The sequence below is a fragment of the Podarcis vaucheri genome, assembly GCF_965113315.1.
Source record: "Podarcis vaucheri genome assembly, chromosome: 8".
Taxonomy (NCBI): Eukaryota; Metazoa; Chordata; class Lepidosauria; order Squamata; family Lacertidae; genus Podarcis; species Podarcis vaucheri.
The window spans coordinates 92,297,530-92,318,926 of NC_138766.1; the positions used below are offsets into that span (position 1 = coordinate 92,297,530).

The following is a 21,397-nucleotide window of genomic DNA, read 5'->3' on the forward strand; positions in this document are numbered from 1 at the left end:
CTGCTAAAAGCTGCTAAAAGCCGCTAATAGCTTCGCAAGACGAAAAAACCGCTAGACGAAGAGAATCAGAGAACGGATTCTTTTCGTCTTGCGAGGCACCACTGTAATGGGGAGAGAGAAGGGTAGAAAGTGGAAACAAAAAGACCAGAACAGACCATTCCTTTTCAAGGTGTCTGGCCAGATTAAGCGTCCTCACACCTTGACAGGGGTTGGGGTCGAGCTCTTCCTCGCGACACGACCTACCAGAAGGAGAGGGTGTAGTCGCCCACAAAGGTCTCGCTCTCCCGCACCAGGAAAGTGCCGTCTTTGCCGCCCGTCTCGGTGCAATACTCGTGGAGCAGCTTCTCTGCGATCTGCCGCCCGTCGCGGCCACCGCCCAGCTTGCCGTGGAACCATTTCTCGCTGAAATGGAGCTCGTTGTTGTTAAACTCCTAAAAAGCCCAAAGGCGGCAGGAGGGGGGAAGGGAAAGTCGAGGGGAGGTGGTGGGAGGGGGGAAGGAAAAGAAAGAGGGGGTTCAGTGACAAGGGGGTGGGAGAATGGGAAGCAAGAAGAAGCCACAGAATGTTTAGTATCCTCATGTCCTTTTCAGACTTCGCTGAAGCATCTTCAGGGGGGAAAAGGCATGCATATCAACAAACATTGGGGATGGAGGCAGGACAGTTTGTGTCACCTGTATGAAACAGGAGCTGACTGTGAATGTCAGGATAAAAAACTAAGAAGAGCCCTAAATAAATAAATAAACAAATAAATAATAATAATAATAATAATAATAATAATAATAATAATAATAATAATAATAATAATTTATTTATACCCCGCCCATCTGGCTGGGCTTCCCCAGCCACTCTGGGCGGCTTCCAACAAAACACTAAAATACAATAACCTATTAAACATTAAAAGCTTCCCTAAACAGGGCTGCCTTAAGATGTCTTCTGAAAGTCTGGTAGTTGTTGTTCTCTTTGACATCTGGTGGGAGGGCGTTCCACAGGGCGGGTGCCACTACCGAGAAGGCCCTCTGCCTGGTTCCCTGTAACTTGGCTTCTCTCAGGGAGGTAACCGCCAGAAAGCCCTCGGAGCTGGACCTCAGTGTCCAGGCAGAACGATGGGGGTGGAGACGCTTATTATTATTATTATTAGTATTATTATTATTATTATTATTACCCCGCCCATCTGGCTGAGTTGCTCTAAGCTCAGGCTTACTAGAACTCACGGGCAACGAAGCTGAACGTTGGAAGGTTCAGGACACACAGAAATGCATAAACTGTGGAACTCCCTGCCACAGTTAAAATGGGAGCGCCCCACTGCCTTCTTCACAGCCAAGCGCCTCTGCAAGACTCCAGAAACGCACCTCTTTCTGCTCCGTCTCCTCTTCATCCTCGTTGGACTGGTAGCGGGAGGTCTCCTCGGAGTAATAGATCTTGTTGCTGGTCAGAACAAAGTAGTGCGGGCTCCACGTCTGCCGAAAGGGAGGGGGAAAGAGTGTCAGAGCAGCGGAGGGGGGTGGGACACAAGGCGAGGGACCCCCTGAGCCACGGGAGAAAGCAAAAGAGACTCACGTGGTCAATGGGGTCCTCGAGATAAAGGATGCCGTTCTTGATGGAGTTGCTGATGTCGTTCTCAGAGTAGCTGGCCAAGGAGACTTCCTCGTAGAGGTTGCCTTCGACCAGCTTCTTGTGCTAGAAGAAAAGGACAGAATCACAGAATTGTAGGGACCCCAATGATCATCTAGTCCAACCCCTTGGTAGTGATGGAATCTTTTGCCCAAGGTGCTTGAACCCAGAACCCTGACATTAAGAATCTCATGTTCTACCAGCTGAATGATTACTAGACCGGCCTTCAGCAACCTGGTGCCTTCCAGATGATTTCGGGCTCCAGATGTTGGCTGGGGCTGAGTGCTGCTCAGTGGCGTAGCGTGGGTTGTCAGCACCCGGGGCAAGGCAAGTAATTTGCGCCCCCTAACCGGTGGATTTGCGCCCCCTAACCCGTGGATTTGCGCCCCCTAACCCTAACCCCCAGATGTTGCGCCCGGTGCGGCCGGCCCCCCCTGCACCCCCCACGCTACGCCACTGGTGCTGCTCTAGTCCAAAACATATGGAGGGCACAGGTTGGGAAAGGCTGGTCTGGATATTCAAAAGGATGCCAGAGGCTCCACCTCTCTTTCAAATCGGAACCAGTGAAGGCGGTGAAAGTCCTGTGTGAGTGCCTGGAGGCGGTTGGAGGATGGATGGCGGCTAACAGATTGAGGTTGAATCCTGACAAGACAGAAGTGCTGTTTTGGGGGAACAGGGGTCAGGCGGGTGTGGGGGACTCCCTGGTCCTGAATGGGGCAACTGTGCCCCTGAAGGACCAGGTGCGCAGCCTGGGAGTCATTTTGGACTCACAGATGTCCATGGAGGCGCAGGTCAATTCTGTGTCCAGGGCAGCAGTTTATCAGCTCCATCTGGTATGCAGGATGAGACCCTCCCTGCCCGCGAACTGTCTCGCCAGAGTGGTGCATGCTCTGGTTATCTCTCACTTGGACTACTGCAATGCGCTCTACGTGGGGCTACCTTTGAAGGTGACCCGGAAACTGCAATTGATCCAGAATGCGGCAGCTAGACTGGTGATTGGGAGCAGCCGCCGGGACCACATAACACCGGTCCTGAGAGATCTGCATTGGCTCCCAGTCCGTTTCCAAGCACAATTCAAAGTTGTTGGTGCTGACCTTTAAAACCCTATACAGCCCTATACGGCCTTGGTCCTGTATACCTGAAGGAACGTCTCCACCTCCATCGTTGTGCCCGGACACTGAGGTCCAGCGCCAAAGGCCTTCTGGCGGTTCCCTCATTGCGAGAAGTGAGGTTACAGGGAACTAGACAGAGGGCCTTCTTGGTAGTGGGTGTTTTCACATGAGTAGAATGTGTCCTTTTATTCAAAATGCATCTCTGGGTAATTTGTGGGGCATAGGAATTTCTTTCATTTTTTCCCTTCAAAATATAGTCTGGCTCCCCACTGAGGGACAGTGGACCAGCCCCCTGATCATAGAATCATAGAGTTGGAAGAGACCACAAGGGCCATCGAGTCCAACCCCCTGCCAAGCAGGAAACACCATCAGAGCACTCCTGACATATGGTTGTCAAGCCTCTGCTTAAAGACCTCCAAAGTAGGAGACTCCACCACACTCCTTGGCAGCAAATTCCACTGTCGAACAGCTCTTACTGTCAGGAAGTTCTTCCTAATGTTTAGGTGGAATCTTCTTTCTTGTAGTTTGGATCCATTGCTCCGTGTCCGCTTCTCTGGAGCAGCAGAAAACAACCTTTCTCCCTCCTCTATGTGACATCCTTTTATATATTTGAACATGGCTATCATATCACCCCTTAACCTTCTCTTCTGATGAAAAAGTTTGCTGACCCCTGAACTAAGGGTTCAGCTTGGAATAAAGAGCAGGTAAGAGTCCTGCCACTACCTTGATGAGGATCTTCTTCTTGAGCTGGGCAGGTGAGGGCAGCTGGTCCGCGTTGACGTCCACCGGTTTGGTAAGCAGCATGTCCCCAAAGACCTTCTTGAAGTGCGCGGCCATGTTCCTCTGCTGCACAATGCTGCAATGGTCCTCGATGGAGAGGATGACGGGGAACCTAGGCAAAAGGCAGGCAGCCTCACGCAGGTGAACCTCGAAACACCTGCAGCGTGCCATCATCGGCACGGCCCTGTCCCCATACCTCGTGCTACACAGAGGGCGAGAGGACAGGCCCCTGCCCCAATCCGACAGCCTGAGGCAACATCGGGAGGTTTCACATGTTCACGCACCATGCAATTGCTCCGATGGCACAGCGCAAGAGGAAAACACCTGCGTTTCTGAGACACCTGTATTGCTGAGTTTCCACACTCCCGCACAAGCAACAAAACACAGGACGCTTCTCTCAAGATACGCCTTTAGATCAGTGAAAAATACCCTCCCGGGTTTCATCACTGATTCCAGTTTTCCCGGAGATCCTGGGAAATAGCTTTGCACAAGCAAATTTTCCCAGAGTCATGGGTAAGGGTAAAGGTAAAGGGACCCCTGACCATTAGGTCCAGTCGTGGCCGACTCTGGGGTTGTGGCGATCATCTCACTTTACTGGCCGACGGAGCCAGCGTACAGCTTCCGGGTCATGTGGCCAGCAGGACTAAGCCGCTTCTGGCGAACCAGAGCAGCGCACGGAAACGCCGTTTACCTTCCCGCTGGAGTGGTACCTATTTATCTACTTGCAGCTTGACGTGCTTTCGAACTGCTAGGTGGGCAGGAGCAGGGACTGAGCAATGGGAGCTCACCCCATCACGGGGATTCGAACCGCCGACCTTCTGATCGGCAAGCCCTAGGCTCTGTGGTTTAACCCACAGCGCCACCCGCATCCCTCTTAGAGTCATGGGTAGCAGGCACCAAACATGCCCCTCTCTTAGGAAAGAGAAGGCAGAGGAAAGGGCTGAGAGGAGGGGGAGAATCACTTACTCAGAGGTGACGAAAGCGTGTTCCTTGATGGTGTGCAGCACGTCCAAGAATTTGATTTTGGAGGTGAGCGTATGGCCGTGGTAGATGATTGGCAGGTCGTCCGGACCGTCCCAACAGTCCACTGTGGGTGGAGAGGGTTTGGTACTGCATTAGTGATTAGATTAATTGCCCTTTTCATTAAGATGGAATTTCTTTTTCATCAACCAGGAAGGTTTTATGTATATTTGTCTTTAACACCAGTGCTTATTAAAAACTGCAAGTGCCCAGAGTCCTCTGAAAAGAAGCTTCCCCCTTTCCATGCTTCTTGCTGCAGAATTTTTATGGATACCAGCCTTCTTCAACCTGTCAGAGGCTTTGGACGACAATTCTCATCACTGTAGTCCAAATTTCTGGTTGGAGAAGGCGGGTTTATACTCAGATGCGGAACTTTATCAGTTAATTATTTGGTTGACTTCCCAATTCACGCAATTCATTGGCCAGGATTTTTTCAATAAGGTAGCAACCATAATACTGATGTATAGATTGCCTGGCCCTGGCCCTTTGCTACAGGCACACACTCACACAAATGCACACACACACACACACACACACACACGAAGGCATCTGTTTGTCTCTCTCCTTTTTTGAGGGGGGTGGCAAAGAGCAGAAAGGCACATCTGAATCCTGCTGGCATCTCTGCCCTTTAGTATCAGATATGAGAGAGTGAGCTGAGGTTAGCCAGTGCTTACAGAAAAGAACTCTGTGCATGCTCAGGAGAACTCTCACTTAACAGCCTTACTTTCTAGGCTGTAGCAGGTTTCAGTTTAATCCCAGTCTGCTTGCTTCTGAGCTACGAGATGGAAAGATAACACGGCACAGAAAGCCACAGACCAGGACTGGTTTGCAAAATCTCTCTTTGCCCACCGCCTGGAAAACCAAGTGCTATGAGCCACTGGCTGAGATGTGCAAATTGTCTTGTTTCAATTGACTCTATGCAAGGTGCTCTGGGAGCCCATTTGGCCAAAACTGTTAGGATACAGTTCCGTTCCACCTTAAAAGGATCAGGCATGACTGTTGTGTGTCACATGCCTGTTTACCTCCAGCACAGTCTGCTGGGAACTTCTGTTTTGTATATGCTTTTGCTTTATTGCTGTTTTGCTGGACACGAAGGGAAGCAGACATGTTTTCCTTTGTTCCTGCTGCTGAATAAAATGCTGTAAATAAAGCTTACACATGGCTCTGTCTGCCACTTCCGTTGTGGAGATTTATTCACTCTGCTAATTAGCGGGCTCGTTAGCTTCAGAAGGCAACTGAGGCTCGAGTCGATGATTGATTGATGCTGTTCCGTGACCTGGAGATTGCCCGGCTGGTGGCTGGAGCCAGCTGGGGACCTGCCTGATGCCCCCGTCTCCCTGGCAGCATCCCAACAGAAACGTGGGGTACAAATGCGCCAAATAAATAACAAATTAAGAACCTAGAAAGAGCCTGCAGGATCAGGCCACCGGCTTGCTGAGTCCAGCATCCTGTTCTTACCGTGGCCAACCAAGTGCCCGCAATTGGAAACCCACAATCAGGATTCGAGCCCAAGAGCAACTCTCTCAACTTGTGGTTTCCAGCAGCTGGCACCCGGAAGCCAAGCTGGGGCAAGATCCCCAAAAGTCAGACTCACATTCTATGCAGCGGCACCCCATCCGGAGGCAGCGGGAGTAGGCTTCAAGAGAGGATTCGCTGGAGAACTGGTCCCCCGTGAGATACCTGTAAGATGCAGAGACACCTAAGTAAGAGATGCTATCCTGTGGGCTAAGCGGTAAAGCTTTTTTTAGGCGTTCATGGTGCCGAAGTAGTAGGTGAATAACAACGGACAGGGATCCCGGATAATCTGACTGTTTCCACCCACAGACTTCTTATACTTCTGTGGACTTTCAAAGATTGACAGACGTGTGTTCAATTGATTTCAAATATATTTACAAGTGCACACATTTTGTTTTTGTTACTAAATCATGTATATTATGCAATAAGAATTACAGTGCTATCTAGTATACGGGTCTGCGTGTTGCTTGTATTGTTTGTTGTGTTAAGTTTGCAACACAGGGGTTTGTTGTTCTGTATTGGTTCCCTGTAACCTCACTTCTCGCAGTGAGGGAACTGCCAGAAACCCTTCAGAGCTGGAGCTCAGTGTCCGGGCTGAATGATGGGGGTGGAGACGCTCCTTCAGGTATACTGGACCAAGGCCGTTTAGGGCTTTAAAGGTCAGCACCAACACTTTGAATTGGGCTCCGGAAATGTACTGGGAGCCAGTGTAGGTTTTTCAAGACTGGTGTTATATGGTCTTGGCGGCCGCTCCCAGTCACCAGTCTAGCTGCCGCATTCTGGATTAGTTGTAGTTTCTGGGTCACCTTCAAAGGTAGCCCCATGTAGAGCGCATTGCAGTAGTCCAAGCGGTAGATAACCAGAGCATGCACCACTCTGGTGAGACTTTCTGCGGGCAGGGAGGGTCTCAGGCTACGTACCAGATGGAGCTGGTAAACAGCTGCCCTGGACACAGAACTGACCTGCGCCTCCATGGACAGTTGTGAGTCCAAGGATAAGAGAGGATATTCTGGCTAGACATTAGGATAAGAGATGTGCAACTGTGGAATGGACGCCCTCAGAATGTGGACTCTCTTTCGCCGGAGGTTTTTAAACAGAGGTCGGGTGGCCATCTATCAGGGATTTTAAAAAAGCTGTGATTTCTGCATTGCAGGGGGCTGGACTCGATCCCCCTTGCGGGTCCCTTCCAGCTCTCCAATTCTGTGATTCCATGGTTCCCTTGCAAGACCCAGGGGCCCTGCCAGCTGTGCCGCTGTAGCTGGGCTGGCGTTCAGAAGTTCTGGTGCTTCGACCCAGCAGCCTCGCTTCAACACAACTGAGGCCGCCCCCTGAGCAAAAGACCCTGTTGCCCAGAGATGCTCTTACGTGTTATGGGAGGACGAGATCCAGTACTGAGTCAAGGGGTAGTTCATTTCTTCCGGCACCACTCGGTCGAACCTGGAGTCCATGACCATGTTTTCTTTGGAGAACAGGAACGTCAGGAACTGTGGGGAGCAGTGGGGAGAGAGGAACCAGTTAGAGGTCAGCTGGGGAATGGGATAAAGACTCTCAGAATTAGGTGAGCACCACAGATGTGGTCTGGCTGGAGTCCTCATTTACATGAGTCCTTCTTCCCACAATTAATTAATTGCTGCTCCCAATTAATGATAATGCTACTAATAATAAAGCGATAAAACATCAGACATTAAAAACTTCCCTAAAGAGGTTGTGAAATAAAAAATTTAAGGTCTTATATATATATAAAATAAATGTTCATAAATATACCAAGTAAACATGTACATAAATATAAACCACATGTCTGAAGCAGCCCAGGAAAACAGCCCTGGGCTGTTTTGACTCTCAAACTGACCAAATGATTTCTCTGCAAGGTCAAGGAAAATGGAAAAGCCTCCCCATTGTCTTTTCCTTCACAAATCCTGTCTTAAGGGTATATCTGTGTATGAATAGGGTGAGCCTGTGACCTGGCTCAGGAACTAAGTATTTATCATTACAAAAGACTGGCCAGGCTTCCCAGGGTATCCAATCAAGAGAGCATTAACAGGTAACCTGCCAGACAGGAGGTAAACAACGCGCTCAGATTTCTGTTGTAGACTGCCCTTTCTGTGATGTATGTATGATGTTTCTGGGGGTGGACTCCAGGGCGGGCAATTTAAAATGTCTATATAACGGCGGGCACGCCTTGGTTCGGGGTCCTCCTCCTCCTGCGTGTGAAGGGGACCCTGTTGCAACAATTCAATGAAGATCAGTCTTACTAGCTGCTTTGCTTCTCAATATTCTCTGGTTGGCCTCTGATATTTTCTCTGACCGATGCAAAACCTGCAAAGGGCTCTTGTGTCCCCCATAAGGGAATAAGGGCAGATTTTTGTTTACAACAGCTGCCAGATAGTTCTAAATGCCAGATAGTTGTTTATTTCCTTGACATCTGCTGGGAGGGCGTTCCACAGGGCGGGTGCCACCACCAAGAAGGCCCTCTGCCTGGTTCCCTGTAACCTCACTTCTCGCAATGAGGGAACCACCAGAAGGCCCTCAGCGCTGGACCTCAGTGTCCGGGCTGAACGATGGGGGTGGAGACGCTCCTTCAGGTCTACTGGACCGAGGCCGTTTAGGGCTTTAAAGGTCAGCACCAACACTTTGAACTGTGCTCAGAAACGTACTGGGAGCCAATGTAGGTCTTTCAGGACCGGTGTTATATGGCTGGTGAACACATGAGTGAAATTCCAATTAGGCTGTTAAATTCCAAGAGTTGGTTCCTTCTGCTCGAAAGGGGAACTGCCTCCCACTAGAGGTTATGGGGAGGGGAATGTTTGCCAAGTCTCCCTGTAGCCCCCTATGCCATCTTCCTTGTAGTCCCACAAGCCTTTACAGGGGCACAGAGGGCTGCAAGGAGAAGAGCAGGTCGGTTAAAGTTGCTGCTCCTTCCATGGGGTTCTCCTGTGAGCAGAGCTCAGCTCATGGAAGCTCGAGATCCAAGCTGCAATGCCTTGGAGTTAATTGGAAGACACTGAAGTGCGCTTTCTGTGGTTGCGTCCACAGAATGGAAGCTGGCAGGGCATCCTCTATGGTGAGCTGACTTCTGGTGCCCCACAGGGTGGGGAGGGGAGGGGAGGGTGCCACCCACCTCGTCCAACTGGAAGAAGGGCTCCGCCATGTCGCTGAAGGGATCCCGGAGGTAGTTGCACATGAACTCCCGGACTTTGGCAATGTCACTTGCCCACGGCTCCTGGAGGGAAAGGCAAGGAGGGCAGTGCTGTTAAGTAAGAAGCTCCTCTCTCACGCAAAAGGTCCGTAAGGAATTAACAAATGCTCAGTAATGATCTTCGCGTGAAAGAGAAAACGAACTTGTAAAACCTGGATCTGAAGATTGAAAAAATATACTAGTTTATAGGAGACAGAATGGTTGGCTGTTATCTGGCTGCAGGACAGAGAGCCAGAAAAGACAGCCTTTTATCTTTGTTTATCTTTATTTAATCCTTTTCTCTCTTTCCCCTCTTTGGCCCTCTCTCTCTCTCGTTAGTTATTTCTTTTTCTCCTTTCTGCCCTTGCTCTTTCTTATATTAAGTAAGTAAGTAAATAAATAAATAAATTTTAATTCATACCCCGCCCTTCCCAGTTCAGAAAACCAGGCTCAGGGCGGCTAACAGCAAATTTAAAACACTTAATTGATGCAACAAAAAACAGCATAAAATACAGTATAAAATGTGAAGAACAATAAATTCAGAATTCAACATCAATTTAGGGGGGAAATCCATGCAATAAACATTAGATGAATACCAGGGCTAGCTGGCTGAATTAGCCCTGTATTATTTTTGCTTTATTAGTAGCTGCTTTATTTCAGTATATTATACAAAATATACGTTGTAATGGGTATGTACTGTATTTCTGTACGTCTTTGAATATATGCCAATAAAAAACTATAAAAAATAATAATTGAAAAGGTATGTAAGAGCGACATCAGAGCTCATCACAGAGAGAGACTCTGGGTGAAATCTCTCCAGGCTGAAAACGAATCCTGTGATTGCTGTAACTAGAGAAATCCAACCTTCATTGCAAAGCAACAGAGAGGACCCAACTGGTAGAGCACAGCCTTCTCCAAGCGGGCGCCACTGCAGCTGTTTTGAATTAGCATCACCATGATGTTAGCTGCTTTCACAGTGTAAGAGCATCAAGTGGTTGGATGATTTACTGCCAAATCCGAAAAGTGTTGGGATATTCTGTTCCACTTTAAGAACAGACGTGTGGAATTGTTGTATGTCACATGTCTGTTTACACTCCAGCACAGCTTTGTGTATAGCTTATGCTTTTGCTGTTTTGCTTTGGACACAAAGGAGATTGGATTCCTTTTGTCCTGATGTATGCTGAAAAACCTGGGAGGCGGGTGGCGCTGTGGGTTAAACCACAGAGCCTAGGACTGGCCGATCAGGAGGTCGGCGGTTCAAATCCCTGCGACGGGGTGAGCTCCAGTTGCTCGGTCCCAGCTCCTGCCCACCTAGCAGTTCAAAAGCACGTCAAAGTGCAAGTAGATAAATAGGTACCACTCCAGCGGGAAGGTAAACGGTGTTTCCGTGCGCTGCTCTGCTTCGCCAGCAGCAGCTTAGTCATACTGGCCACATGACCCGGAAGCTGTGCGCCGGCTCCCTCAGCCAGTAAAGTGAGATGAGCGCCACAACCCCAGAGTCGGCCACAACTGGAACTAATGGCCAGGGGTCCTATGCTGAATAAACTGCTTGTAAATATGCTCACACAACGTCTCCTGCCACTTCTGTTGCATAGCGTTTACTCTGCTGTGTAGCGTGCCCTAGCTTCTGAAGCTCAGGTCACTGATGCTGCACCAAGGACTAGAGATCGCCTGGCACACCGGCTGGTGGGCTGGAGCCAGCTGGGGGCCTACCAATTGCCCCCGTTTCCTTGGTTGCATGCCAACCTTGGTCTCTTGGTCTCCAATGTCCTACCTGCTGGCTGTCAGTTACCAAGGAAAGCTGGTTAATGCGTTACTTTCGGGGACAAGCGGATCTTTCTCTGTTGTGCTACTCTGAGCAGGAGAGGCTCTCCCAAGCCCAACCTTCCTCCGCAGAATTAACTAAGCGCTCCTCTCTTTGCAAATACCTTCTGGTCGTATTGCAGGAACTTCTGGAAGTCGTACAGCGTGATCTGGCAGAGTTCTGGCCGGTCCACGTTGCTAGGGAGAGAGTCGAAGAGAGTAGCCACAAAAATCCACCTGGCGATGCCCCATAAACCCAACCACACAAAAACCCATGCACAGGACATTTTGTGAAGTCTGAGCCTGTTCATAAGACGAGAAAACTGGAGCGGAAGGACCCAGGACATTATACCCAGTTCCTTTGGCCTGCCTTTGAAACCCATGCATTTATCTGAGATGGCTTTCCAGAAAATTAGACAAATCCCTTGAGGTTAGTTTACTCTTGGTCCTCTATAGAACTTCCTTCTGCAGAACCAGTATACCAGTAATTACCGCTTACTGGGACTCACAAGGAGAGTGCTGCTGTTGCACTCATGTTTCTGGGTTAACCACTTTGGGAAAATGGATCCTGGGCTGGAAGGTTTTATCCAAATCTGGTGTTTCAAAGAAGCTGTTACGACCTTTCTAGCTTCTTTCTAACAGCCTTCTCCAACCCGGTGCCCCCCAGAACATTGGGGTGTTTTACAACTCCCACCAGGCCCAGGCAGCGTGGATCTATGATGCTGTGTTTGGTGGGAGCTGTAGTCCAGAAAATCTAGTGGGCACCAGGTGGGAGGGAAGGGAGGCAGCTCACCAAACCTGCCAACACCCTTCCTGATCTGTGCTGCTCTTTTCGTTTCAACGAACACATGGAGACTCAGGCAAAGGGACAGGAAGTAAGCGATCCCAGCTTCAGGGAGGTTCCTACTTACCGTAAGGGGAAGGACAACTCCAGCTGCTCAATGATCTGAAACGTAAAGAAGCGACACGGCGATCAGCAATGCAATCAGGACATGGGCAAGGCTGCTAATGTTTTCTGGTTACATACTCCACATAAGTGGTACCCCGCAAGATGAACGCCTCGGAAGACGAAAAACTCGCTAGACGAAGGAGTTTTTCGTTTTCTTAGCCGCTTCGCAAGACACATTTCCCTATGGGCTTGCTTCGCAAAATGAAGCTTGCCCCGCAAGCTCCAGGGTTGGCGGGGAAGCGCAGCGCGCCTTCCCCTCTCTCCCCGGACCCCTTTTGAACCAAGGGGCGGCAACGGGGAGAAGCGATTCTCCCCGCTGCCCCTTCCCTTGCTTTAAAACAGGTCCGGGGACAGAGGGGAAGGCGCGTGCGCCTTCCCCTCTGTCCCCGGAGATTGGGGGCAGGCAACGGGGAGAAGCAATCTTCTCCCTGCCGCCCCTTGCTTTAAACAGGTCCGGGGACAGAGGGGAAGGCGCGCGGCGCTTCCCCTCTGTCCCTGGACGGTCTCCATAGGAACGCATTGATTGATTTTCAATGCATTCCTATGGGAAACTGTGCTTCGCAAGACGAAAAACTCGCAAGAAGAAAAAACTTGCGGAACGAATTAATTTCGTCTTGCAAGGCACCACTGTACACATAAAGGTAAAGGTAAAGGGAGCCCTGACCATTAGGTCCAGTCGTGGCCGACTCTGGGGTTGCAGCGCTCAACTCGCTTTATTGGCCAAGGGAGCCAGTGTACAGCTTCCGGGTCATGTGGCCAGCAGGACTAAGCCACTTCTGGCGAACTAGAGCAGCGCATGGAAACGCCGTTTACCTTCACACCTACCGGTATTTATCTACTTGCACTTTGACGTGCTTTCGAACTGCTAGGTTGGCAGCAGCTGGGACCGAGCAACGGGAGCTCACCCCGTCATGGGGATTCGAACCACCAACCTTCTGATCGGCAAGTCCTAGGCTCAGTGGTTTAGCCCACAGCGCCACCCGCGTCTCTCCACATACACATAATGTGTTGCATTTTACATTTATACTTGCTCCTAAGCGCTGACTTCCCTCCTTCCTTCTTCTGGTTTTTTATATCACATATAATTTTATCGCATTATTTCCATCCATTTTGTATATTGTTATTCATTTTCCATATTTGTCCATAGTATATCCATAAACATATAAAACTGTCTGTATTCATTTAAAACTACTGTTATATTAATCTCCTTATACATTTTGCTTCTTCTTATTTTTATTATCCATCACGTTTCTTAATCTTTCCCGTTATGAGGTTTATTTACAATTCTACTGGTTTCCCTATTTCATCTTATCTTTCCTATATACAACATAAATTTTTCCCATTCTTTTTGAAATGTTTCCTCGCCCTGTTGTCTAATTTCCCCTGTTAATTTGGCTATTTCTGCATAGTCCATTACCTTCTGCCGCCATTCTTCTACGCTTGGTATTAAGGCTGAAAATGTTTATACGTTTTATTTTTTTGCCATTTCAAATTCAGACAATGCATAAAAGGAGGACAGGGCAGCAAACTTTAACCAGGACCGAGGACCAATGGTCGGTTAATGCTTTAAGGACAGATTTTTAAGCAGCACCCCAATTAACGGCAAACCATCGCCAGAGGTGTGAAAGGGAGATGTTTTGGCCAAGTTTGGCGAAGAAAACGATACGCATACGAGCCGCATCTCTGAGGCTGAGGGTGCTATGAGGACTTTAGGGGGAAAGGATCCTTTCTTGTCATGTATTCACTTAAGTGTCACCCCCTCAAGAGAGCAATGCCTGACTCTGCTGGACAAAGAGGACTGTGCTCTTTCGGCACTGGGAGGGCATTCCACAGGGCAGGTGCCACCACCGAGAAGGCCCTCTGCCTCTTCCGTCAGATGTCAAGGAAATAAACAACTACAGTGGTGCCCCGCAAGACGAATGCCTCGCAAGACGGAAAACCCGCTAGACGAAAGGGTTTTCCGTTTTGGAGGTGCTTCGCAAAACAAATTTCCTATGGGCTTGCTTCGCAAGACGAAAATGTCTTATGAGTTCCTGCGGGGTTTTTTCCCTCCCCCCCTTTTCCCCAAGCCGCTAAGCCGCTTATCAGCTGATCCTAAGCCGCTAAACCGCTTATCAGCTGATCCGCTAAGCCGCTTATCAGCTGATCCGCTAAGCCCGCTAAGCCGCTAATAGCGCTAATCCGCTAAGCCGCTAATGGGCTTGCTTCGCAAGACGAAAAAACCGCAAGACGAAGAGACTCGCGGAACGGATTCTTTTCGTCTTGCGAGGCACCACTGTAACTGACTTTTAGAAGACATCTGAAGGCAGTCCTGTTTAGGGAAGTTTTTAATGTTTAATGCTGTATTATGTTTTTAATATTTGGTTGGGAGCCTCCCAGAGTGGCTGGGGAAACCAGATGGGCAGGGGTATGTATGTATGTATGTATGTATGTATGTATGTATGTATAAATAAATAAATAAATAGATAGATAGATAGATAGATATCATTATTACATATCAATATTATTAAATATCAATAAAAAGTACCTCCACTTACGTATCCCTCCGGTTACATAAACTTCGGGATAGGTAAGCAGCAAACCTGGAAGTATATTTTCGGGTTATTACCACGCATGCATGCGCAGAAGCGGTCCCTCTGGTTGCGGAAACCTTGGGATCCAACTGGAGCTCTGGAACAGATCCTGTTCGCAACCGGAGGTACTACTGTATTATTACTATTGTTGTTGTTGTTATTCTCAGGCTAGCTTTCTAAAAAGTGTGAGAAAACCCTGCAACTATCACAAGAAAGGAACCACCCCAAAAAAGAACTTTTACTTTTTAAAGCTGGTCAATAAAAACTCTACAGCAGCTCAACAGAACTCAAAACAGTGTCCCAAATGTCCTTACCGATTTCTGAGCATCAAACATCAGGTTTTTATAGAAGTGTGCAAAGTGGCTGAAGGTGATTTCATTCCGGACTTCGACCTCCTGCGTGGGCAGAAGACAAAAAGGGCAGGGTTAATGAGGTTTGCTTTGACTGAGCACGGATCAGCCCCCCCCCCCCCCAGTCTCAGGTAATGTAATGCTGGAGCCTTTAATAATAATAATAATAATAATAATAATAATAATAATAATAATAATAATAATTTATTTATACCCTGCCCATCTGGCTGGGCTTCCCCAGCCACTCTGGGCGGCTTCCAACAAAATAGTAAAATAATAATAATAATAATAATAATAATAATAATAAAATTTATTTATATCCCGCCCTCCCCAGCTGAAGCCAGGCTCAGGGCGGCTAACAACAATAAAATAGTACAACATTCTAAAATCATTCATTATAAAATTAATTCAAATTAAATTGATGGCAACCTTTGGGCTAGAGATTCTGTGAAGATTGCCAAAGGAGGGAGTCAGGCTGTGCCTTGACCTGGTGGAACAACTCCATCTTGCAGGCCCTGTAGAAAGATGTCAAGTCCCGAAGGGCCCTAGTCTCTTGGGACCACCAAATCGGGGCCACAGCCGAGAAAGCCCTGGCTCTAGTTGAGGCCAGCCTAGGGACCTTCAGTCCTGGGACCTTCAGGATGTTTTTATTTGCAGACCGTAAGGTCTTCTGTGGGGCATACCAGGAGAGGCAGTCCCGCAGGTACGAGGGTCCTAGGCCGTATAGGGCTTTAAAGGTTAAAACCATCACCTTGAACCTGACCCTGTACTCCACCAGGAGCCAGTGCAGCTGGTAGAGCACCGGGTGAGTGTGATCCCGTGGCAACGACCCCGTAAGGAGTCTCGCCGCGGCATTCTGCACCCGCTGGAGTTTCTGAGTCAGTCTCAAGGGCAGCCCCACGTAGAGCGAGTTACAATAATCCAGTCTGGAGGTGACCGTTACGTGGATCACAGTGGCTAAGTCAGGGCGAGAGAGGTAAGGAGCCAACTGCTTAGCTTGGCGGAGATGAAAAAATGCCACCTTTGTTATAGCTGCAATCTGCGCCTCCATGGAAAGGGAGGTGTTGAAGATTACACCCTAACTCTCAACCTAATACCGTAATACATCAAACATTAAAAGCTTCCCTAAACAGGGCTGTCTTCAGATGTCTTCTAAAAGTCTGGTAGTTTTAGGTTGGCTAAATGCACAGAGTCAGCCCAGGAGGAGTGGGACCCTATGTTACTGGCCCCGATCCCAACACTGTGAGTGCTGCCCACCCCGCCTTCTCGGAAGACACATGCCCAGTACAATTAGTAAAGGTAAAGGTACCCCTGCCCGAACGGGCCAGTCTTGACAGACTCTGGGGTTTGTGCACCCATCTCACATCTATTGGCCGGGGGCCAGCGCTGTCCGAAGACACTTCCGGGTCACGTGGCCAGCGTGACAACGCTGCTCTGGCGAGCCAGAGCCGCACACGGAACGCCGTTTACCTTCCCGCTGGTAAGCGGTACCTATTTATCTACTTGCCCCCGGGGGTGCTTTCGAACTGCTAGGTGGGCAGGCGCTGGGACCGAGCAGCGGGAGCGCACCCCGCCGCGGGGATTCGAACCGCCGACCTTTCGATCGGCAAGCCCTAGGCGCTGGGGCTTTAGCCCACAGCGCCACCCGCGTCCTCAACCCAGTACAATTACTTCCTACCAAAGTTTGTGTTCCCTTTTTGCTCTCCTTATTTAAACCAGACTTCCGCTTTCAGAAGGAAGTCGCCTTCTGCCTAAAAGCTTCCTCGACTCGGCTCATTAGGCATGCTGGCATCCTCCTGGGCTTTCCCGATTCCAGCTGAGCTCCTGTCATTGTGGTTTGGAATATCCCCAAGCAGCCCTGACTTTCTCCGCCAGCTTCTTTTTTAGCAGATCCCCTCATTGCCGAGAGCTTTCCTCTTCTGAGGTCAGAGCGAGAAGGAAAAACGAGGAGAGGGGTTTCCTTACCAGAAGCTTGTCCCGGAGGAATCTCATGTTAGGCACACGGTAGTTGACCTGCGGCAACATGGCCTTCAGATCCTTGGGGGTGATGCTGAAATACAGAGACAGGAACATGGAGTCAGGGGTCTTCATTGTGTGTGACAGAGACACAGAGAACAAAGCCCCCCCCCCCTTTCTGGACCGGCCAGGATCTACTCACCCTTGCACTACAGGCCGAAAATGGTACCCCCATTTTTTAAAAAATTATATATGATCAAGACTTAATATATATTTATAATTGCCGCTATATCTGAATTGTCTTTGTTATACCCAATTGCAATTCAATGTATTCCTGTTGTGTTTTACGATTTTGCTAATATTGTAAGTGAGCCGGAACTAGTCTGTGACCGTAATAATAAAATTCAATTCATATATATACCATACCTTTCAGTGTATATGACTGTTTTTTTACTCTAAAATAATCTGGGCTCGTCTTATATACAGATAGTATCTCCCCCCATTTTCTCAAATCGGAGTCCCCAAAAATAGGGGGCGTCTTATACATGGGGGCGTCTTATAGACGGAAAAATACAGTGTGTGTGTGTGTAGCATAGACCTTAAGTTACTTTATCAATTGACTTCCCTTCCTCCCCTTCCATGGTTTCCATATTTACTCTTAAATGCTGCAATATATCGCCTATGCATTCAAATTAACCCATTTGTCTTAATAATTTACACTGTAGCTCATATTTCAAGTCCTGCTTGCATTTTCCTCTTGCTATAATAGTTCTTTAAATACTCAATAAAACGTCTCTAGTCCTCAGGGTATTTTTCGCCATTTGGGTCTCTAAACTTTGCTGTCAATCTTGACAGTCCCACGTACTCCATCGTTTTCAAAAGCCAATCTTCTCTCGCTGGAACATCTCCTTCTTCCTATCTTTGGGCATACAACATTTGTGCTGCTGTCGTTGTATACATAAATAAGTTAACCATCTCTTTTGGAACATCATTATCTATAATTCCTAAAAGAAAAGCTTCGGGTTTTCTTGGGAATCATCAACTTAAACATCTCTTTAATCTCATTAATATATCATTTCCCAACACCCCTTAGCTTTTCCCTTTTTCTTTTGCAAGGCCACCACATAGGAAAGAATGTTCCTTCTATCATTTTGCACTTCCGACACATACTTGGCTTAGTTTTATACATTTTGGCTTAGTTGGAGATAAGTACCACTACTGGGTGGCCAGAGATTGCCGGAGTGCGGCTGGTCGATCGCGGGAGTTATAAAAATGATAGCCGTGTTTCTCCTGAGCGATCACGACACGCCTTGCCCCCGGCGCTATTTACCTCCGCTGCCTCCTTCCCTGCTTTGAAAGCTAGTTCTCCCTTTGTCGACGTCCGATTGGGGAAAGGAGGGAGGGCTGCGGACTGGTTGCTGATCAATGTTATGCAATCATTACCCGCAAAAGCCCAATAACTTTGGTTATCATTCCCCACTAAAAAAAGCTCAAAAACTCTGGTCAACCCTTCCCCAAAAAAGATCAACAACTATGGGCAATGACAATGGGTAGATCACTGCCAGTTTCATTATATTGGGAGTAGATCGCAGTCTCTGTAGAGTTGGACCTGCTTGCACCGGGGTGACAGCCTGCCAGCAGCTGCTTTGTGGCTAGAGGGGAGGCCAAGGGGAGGCGCTGTGGCTGCCAGAGCACAGCGGCAAGGCTGGCAAGGGCCCACGGCTCAGAGACCACCTTAGCTGCGAGTTCCGGAAGACCTGCTCCCTAATTTGCTGGTCTTTTCCAACCTGGCCTGAGATGTCTTGGACTGACTCCAGCTACAAAAAGCTACCGTATTTTTCGCTCTATAAGACACACTCCCCCCTCCTAAAAAGTAAAGTGAAATGTGTGTGTGTCTTATGGAGCAAATGCAGGTGGGAGGCTCTGCTCAGCACTCCCTTTAAAGAGCCCCATGGAGCGTGTGTGCGGCTCTTGGGGGCTTTTCCCCGAGGAGGGAGAAAGGCAGCCCGTCAGTCCCTCCTCGGGGAAAAGCCCCCAAGAGCGGCACACACGCTCCGCAAGCTCTTTAAAGGGAGCGCGGCTCTTGGGGGAGCTTTCATCCCGCTGCCCAGGAGAGGCTGTGCGTGGCTATCCCATAAGCCAGGACAGCAAGAGGGATCGTTGCGCAGCTGTCCTGGCTTATGGCTTAGCCACACAAAGCCTCTTGAGGGCAGGGGGAGCCTTCATCCCAGAAGCCAGAACATCAAGAGGCTATGTTAGAAGCCAGATCCCTCTTGCTGTCCAGGCTTCTGGGATTCAGAATATTTTTTTTCTTGTTTTCCTCCTCCAAAAACTAGGTGCGTCTTATGGTCTGGTGCGTCTTATAAAGCGAAAAATACGGTGACTCTGATGAACACTGTTTTCATGCAAGCATCAAGGGGGGCAGCATGAAGGGGATACTAAGTCTTGCAAAGCAAATCAGAGGCCTGCAGCACCAGGGAGCTGCTATTTAAGAAGCGGGAACGTGAGCCAGCAGTCAGCATATGGTTGCCGCAGATTATTATTCCTTCTGGGGTGAGCACACCATCATTTTGGGGCTGCCCTCTCCCGAAAACTGCAGGTTCACAGTTTTGCACATAGTCTTGGATCCAGCTGCTCCTTCCTAGAATCATAGAATCCTAGAGTTGGAAGAGACCACAAGGGCCATCGAGTCCAACCCCCTGCCAAGCAGGAAACACCATCAAAGCACTCCTGACATATGGTTGTCAAGCCTCTGCTTAAAGACCTCCAAAAAAGGAGACTCCACCACACTCCTTGGCAGCAAATTCCACTGTCGAACAGCTCTTACGGTCAGGAAGTTCTTCCTAATGTTTAGGTGGAATCTTCTTTCTTGTAGTTTGGATCCATTGCTCCGTGGCAGCTTCTCTGGAGCAGCAGAAAACAACCTTTCTCCCTCCTCTATATGACATCCTTTTATATATTTGAACATGGCTATCATATCACCTCCTCTTCTCCAGGCTAAACATGCCCAGCTCCCTTAGCCATTCCTCATAAGGCATTGTTTCCAGGCCTTTGACCATTTTGGTTGCCCTCCTCTGGACACGTTCCAGTTGGTCAGTGTCATTCTTGAATTGTGGTGCCCAGAACTGGACACAGTACTCCAGGTGAGGTCCTGTCCAACCCGTGACCCCATGAGCTCCAATCTCCCCTCCCAGCCTCAGCGGACGTGCCAGCTGGGATCTCTCCTTGAGGCAAGTGATCTGGCCCCAAGTAATTCACACGCCAGCTGCTTAGTCACATCCAGGCTAGATTGCTTTTAAACGGCCTGAGACGAGGCTGGCTTGGGAGAGTGGCTTTATAGGAAATGATTCATAAATGGAAATAAATAAATTAGAACATAAATAAATGAGCAAGAGCTCTCAGATGTTGCAGCCACCGTGGAATGTGGCTGCCAAGGCTGTTAACGGCGGTCGGTCAGCGGACATGATGTCAATTTTGAAGCATGAGAAACGCAGGAAGCTCTCTGGGGCGAGTCAAACCGCTGGTGCTCTGTCTAGCCTTGCATTGTCCATGTTGACTGGGAGGGATTCTCCAGGGTTTAGGAAAGGGGAAATTCCCATCCCTTCCTGGAGACTGAACCTGGGGCGTTCTGCAAGCAAATCAGGTGTCTCCGAGGCCCAATTAAAAGCGCTGGGCTTGACTTTTGAATCCCTAAATGGCTTCGGTCCAGAGTACCAGACTGAATTCTCCCCTGTGAATCTACCCACCCATACCTTATGATCTTCTTTCCCAGCACTCAGAATTGTAAGCGCTGTGGGTTAAACCAGAGAGCCTCTTGGGCTTGCCAATCAGAAGGTCGGCGGTTCGAATCCCTGCAACAGGGTGAGCTCCCGTTGCTCGGTCCCTGCTCCTGCCAACCGAGCAGTTTGAAAGCACGCTGGCACAAGTAGATAAATAGGTACCGCTCCAGCGGGAAGGTAAACGGCGTTTCCATGTGCTGCTCTGGTTTTGCCAGAAGCGGCTTAGTCATGCTGGCTAAATAATAAAATAATAATAATAATAATAATAATTTATTATTTATACCCCACCCATCTGGCTGGGTTTTGGATCATTTAGTCCAACCCCATGCAGTGCAGGAAAATGCAGCTGTCCCATACAGGGATTGAACCTCTCGACTTCTGTTCTGTATACCCACCCCCCTCGGCTCGGTGCCCAATGTGGTGGAAACAGGTGCGTTGCCCTAAATCCGCCTGTGAATGCAAGAATCACAGCTAAACCACATGCCCTTTTCCATTATGGTATCGTGGCTCTGGAATCGCCTCCACTTTTGCTGCTGGGAACCCCAGATGTGAGTGGAGACGTCTTGATTTCAGAAACCTTTGCAGGCATTATCAGTGCCATGCTCTAACCGACTGAGCTAAGCTTAATAGTAATAATAATAGTAATAATAATAATAATTTTTTATTTATACCCCACCCAATTGGCTGGGTTTCCCCAGCCACTCTGGGCGGCATCCAACAAAACACTAAAATACAATAACCTATTAAACGTTAAAAGCTTCCCGAAACAGGGCT

At 48.8% G+C, this 21,397-nt stretch overlaps 1 protein-coding gene across 1 annotated transcript in view; it reads right to left on the reverse strand.

The window, feature by feature from the left end:
• LOC309539818 (1-phosphatidylinositol 4,5-bisphosphate phosphodiesterase gamma-1-like) overlaps positions 1-21,397 on the reverse strand; it is a gene marked incomplete at its 3' end in the record, with an annotated part of 80,312 nt that overhangs the window by 22,231 nt on the left and 36,684 nt on the right. Inside the window, exons 4-15 of the mRNA XM_082236148.1 lie at positions 16,854-16,938; positions 14,853-14,933; positions 11,928-11,962; positions 11,142-11,214; positions 9,157-9,258; positions 7,404-7,522; positions 6,118-6,203; positions 4,470-4,590; positions 3,447-3,615; positions 1,558-1,677; positions 1,350-1,457; positions 244-431 (exon numbers count right to left, since the gene is read on the reverse strand). Of these exons, the coding sequence (XP_082092274.1) occupies positions 244-431; positions 1,350-1,457; positions 1,558-1,677; positions 3,447-3,615; positions 4,470-4,590; positions 6,118-6,203; positions 7,404-7,522; positions 9,157-9,258; positions 11,142-11,214; positions 11,928-11,962; positions 14,853-14,933; positions 16,854-16,938 (1,287 nt within the window). The remainder of the gene's footprint in view (positions 1-243; positions 432-1,349; positions 1,458-1,557; positions 1,678-3,446; positions 3,616-4,469; positions 4,591-6,117; positions 6,204-7,403; positions 7,523-9,156; positions 9,259-11,141; positions 11,215-11,927; positions 11,963-14,852; positions 14,934-16,853; positions 16,939-21,397) is intronic.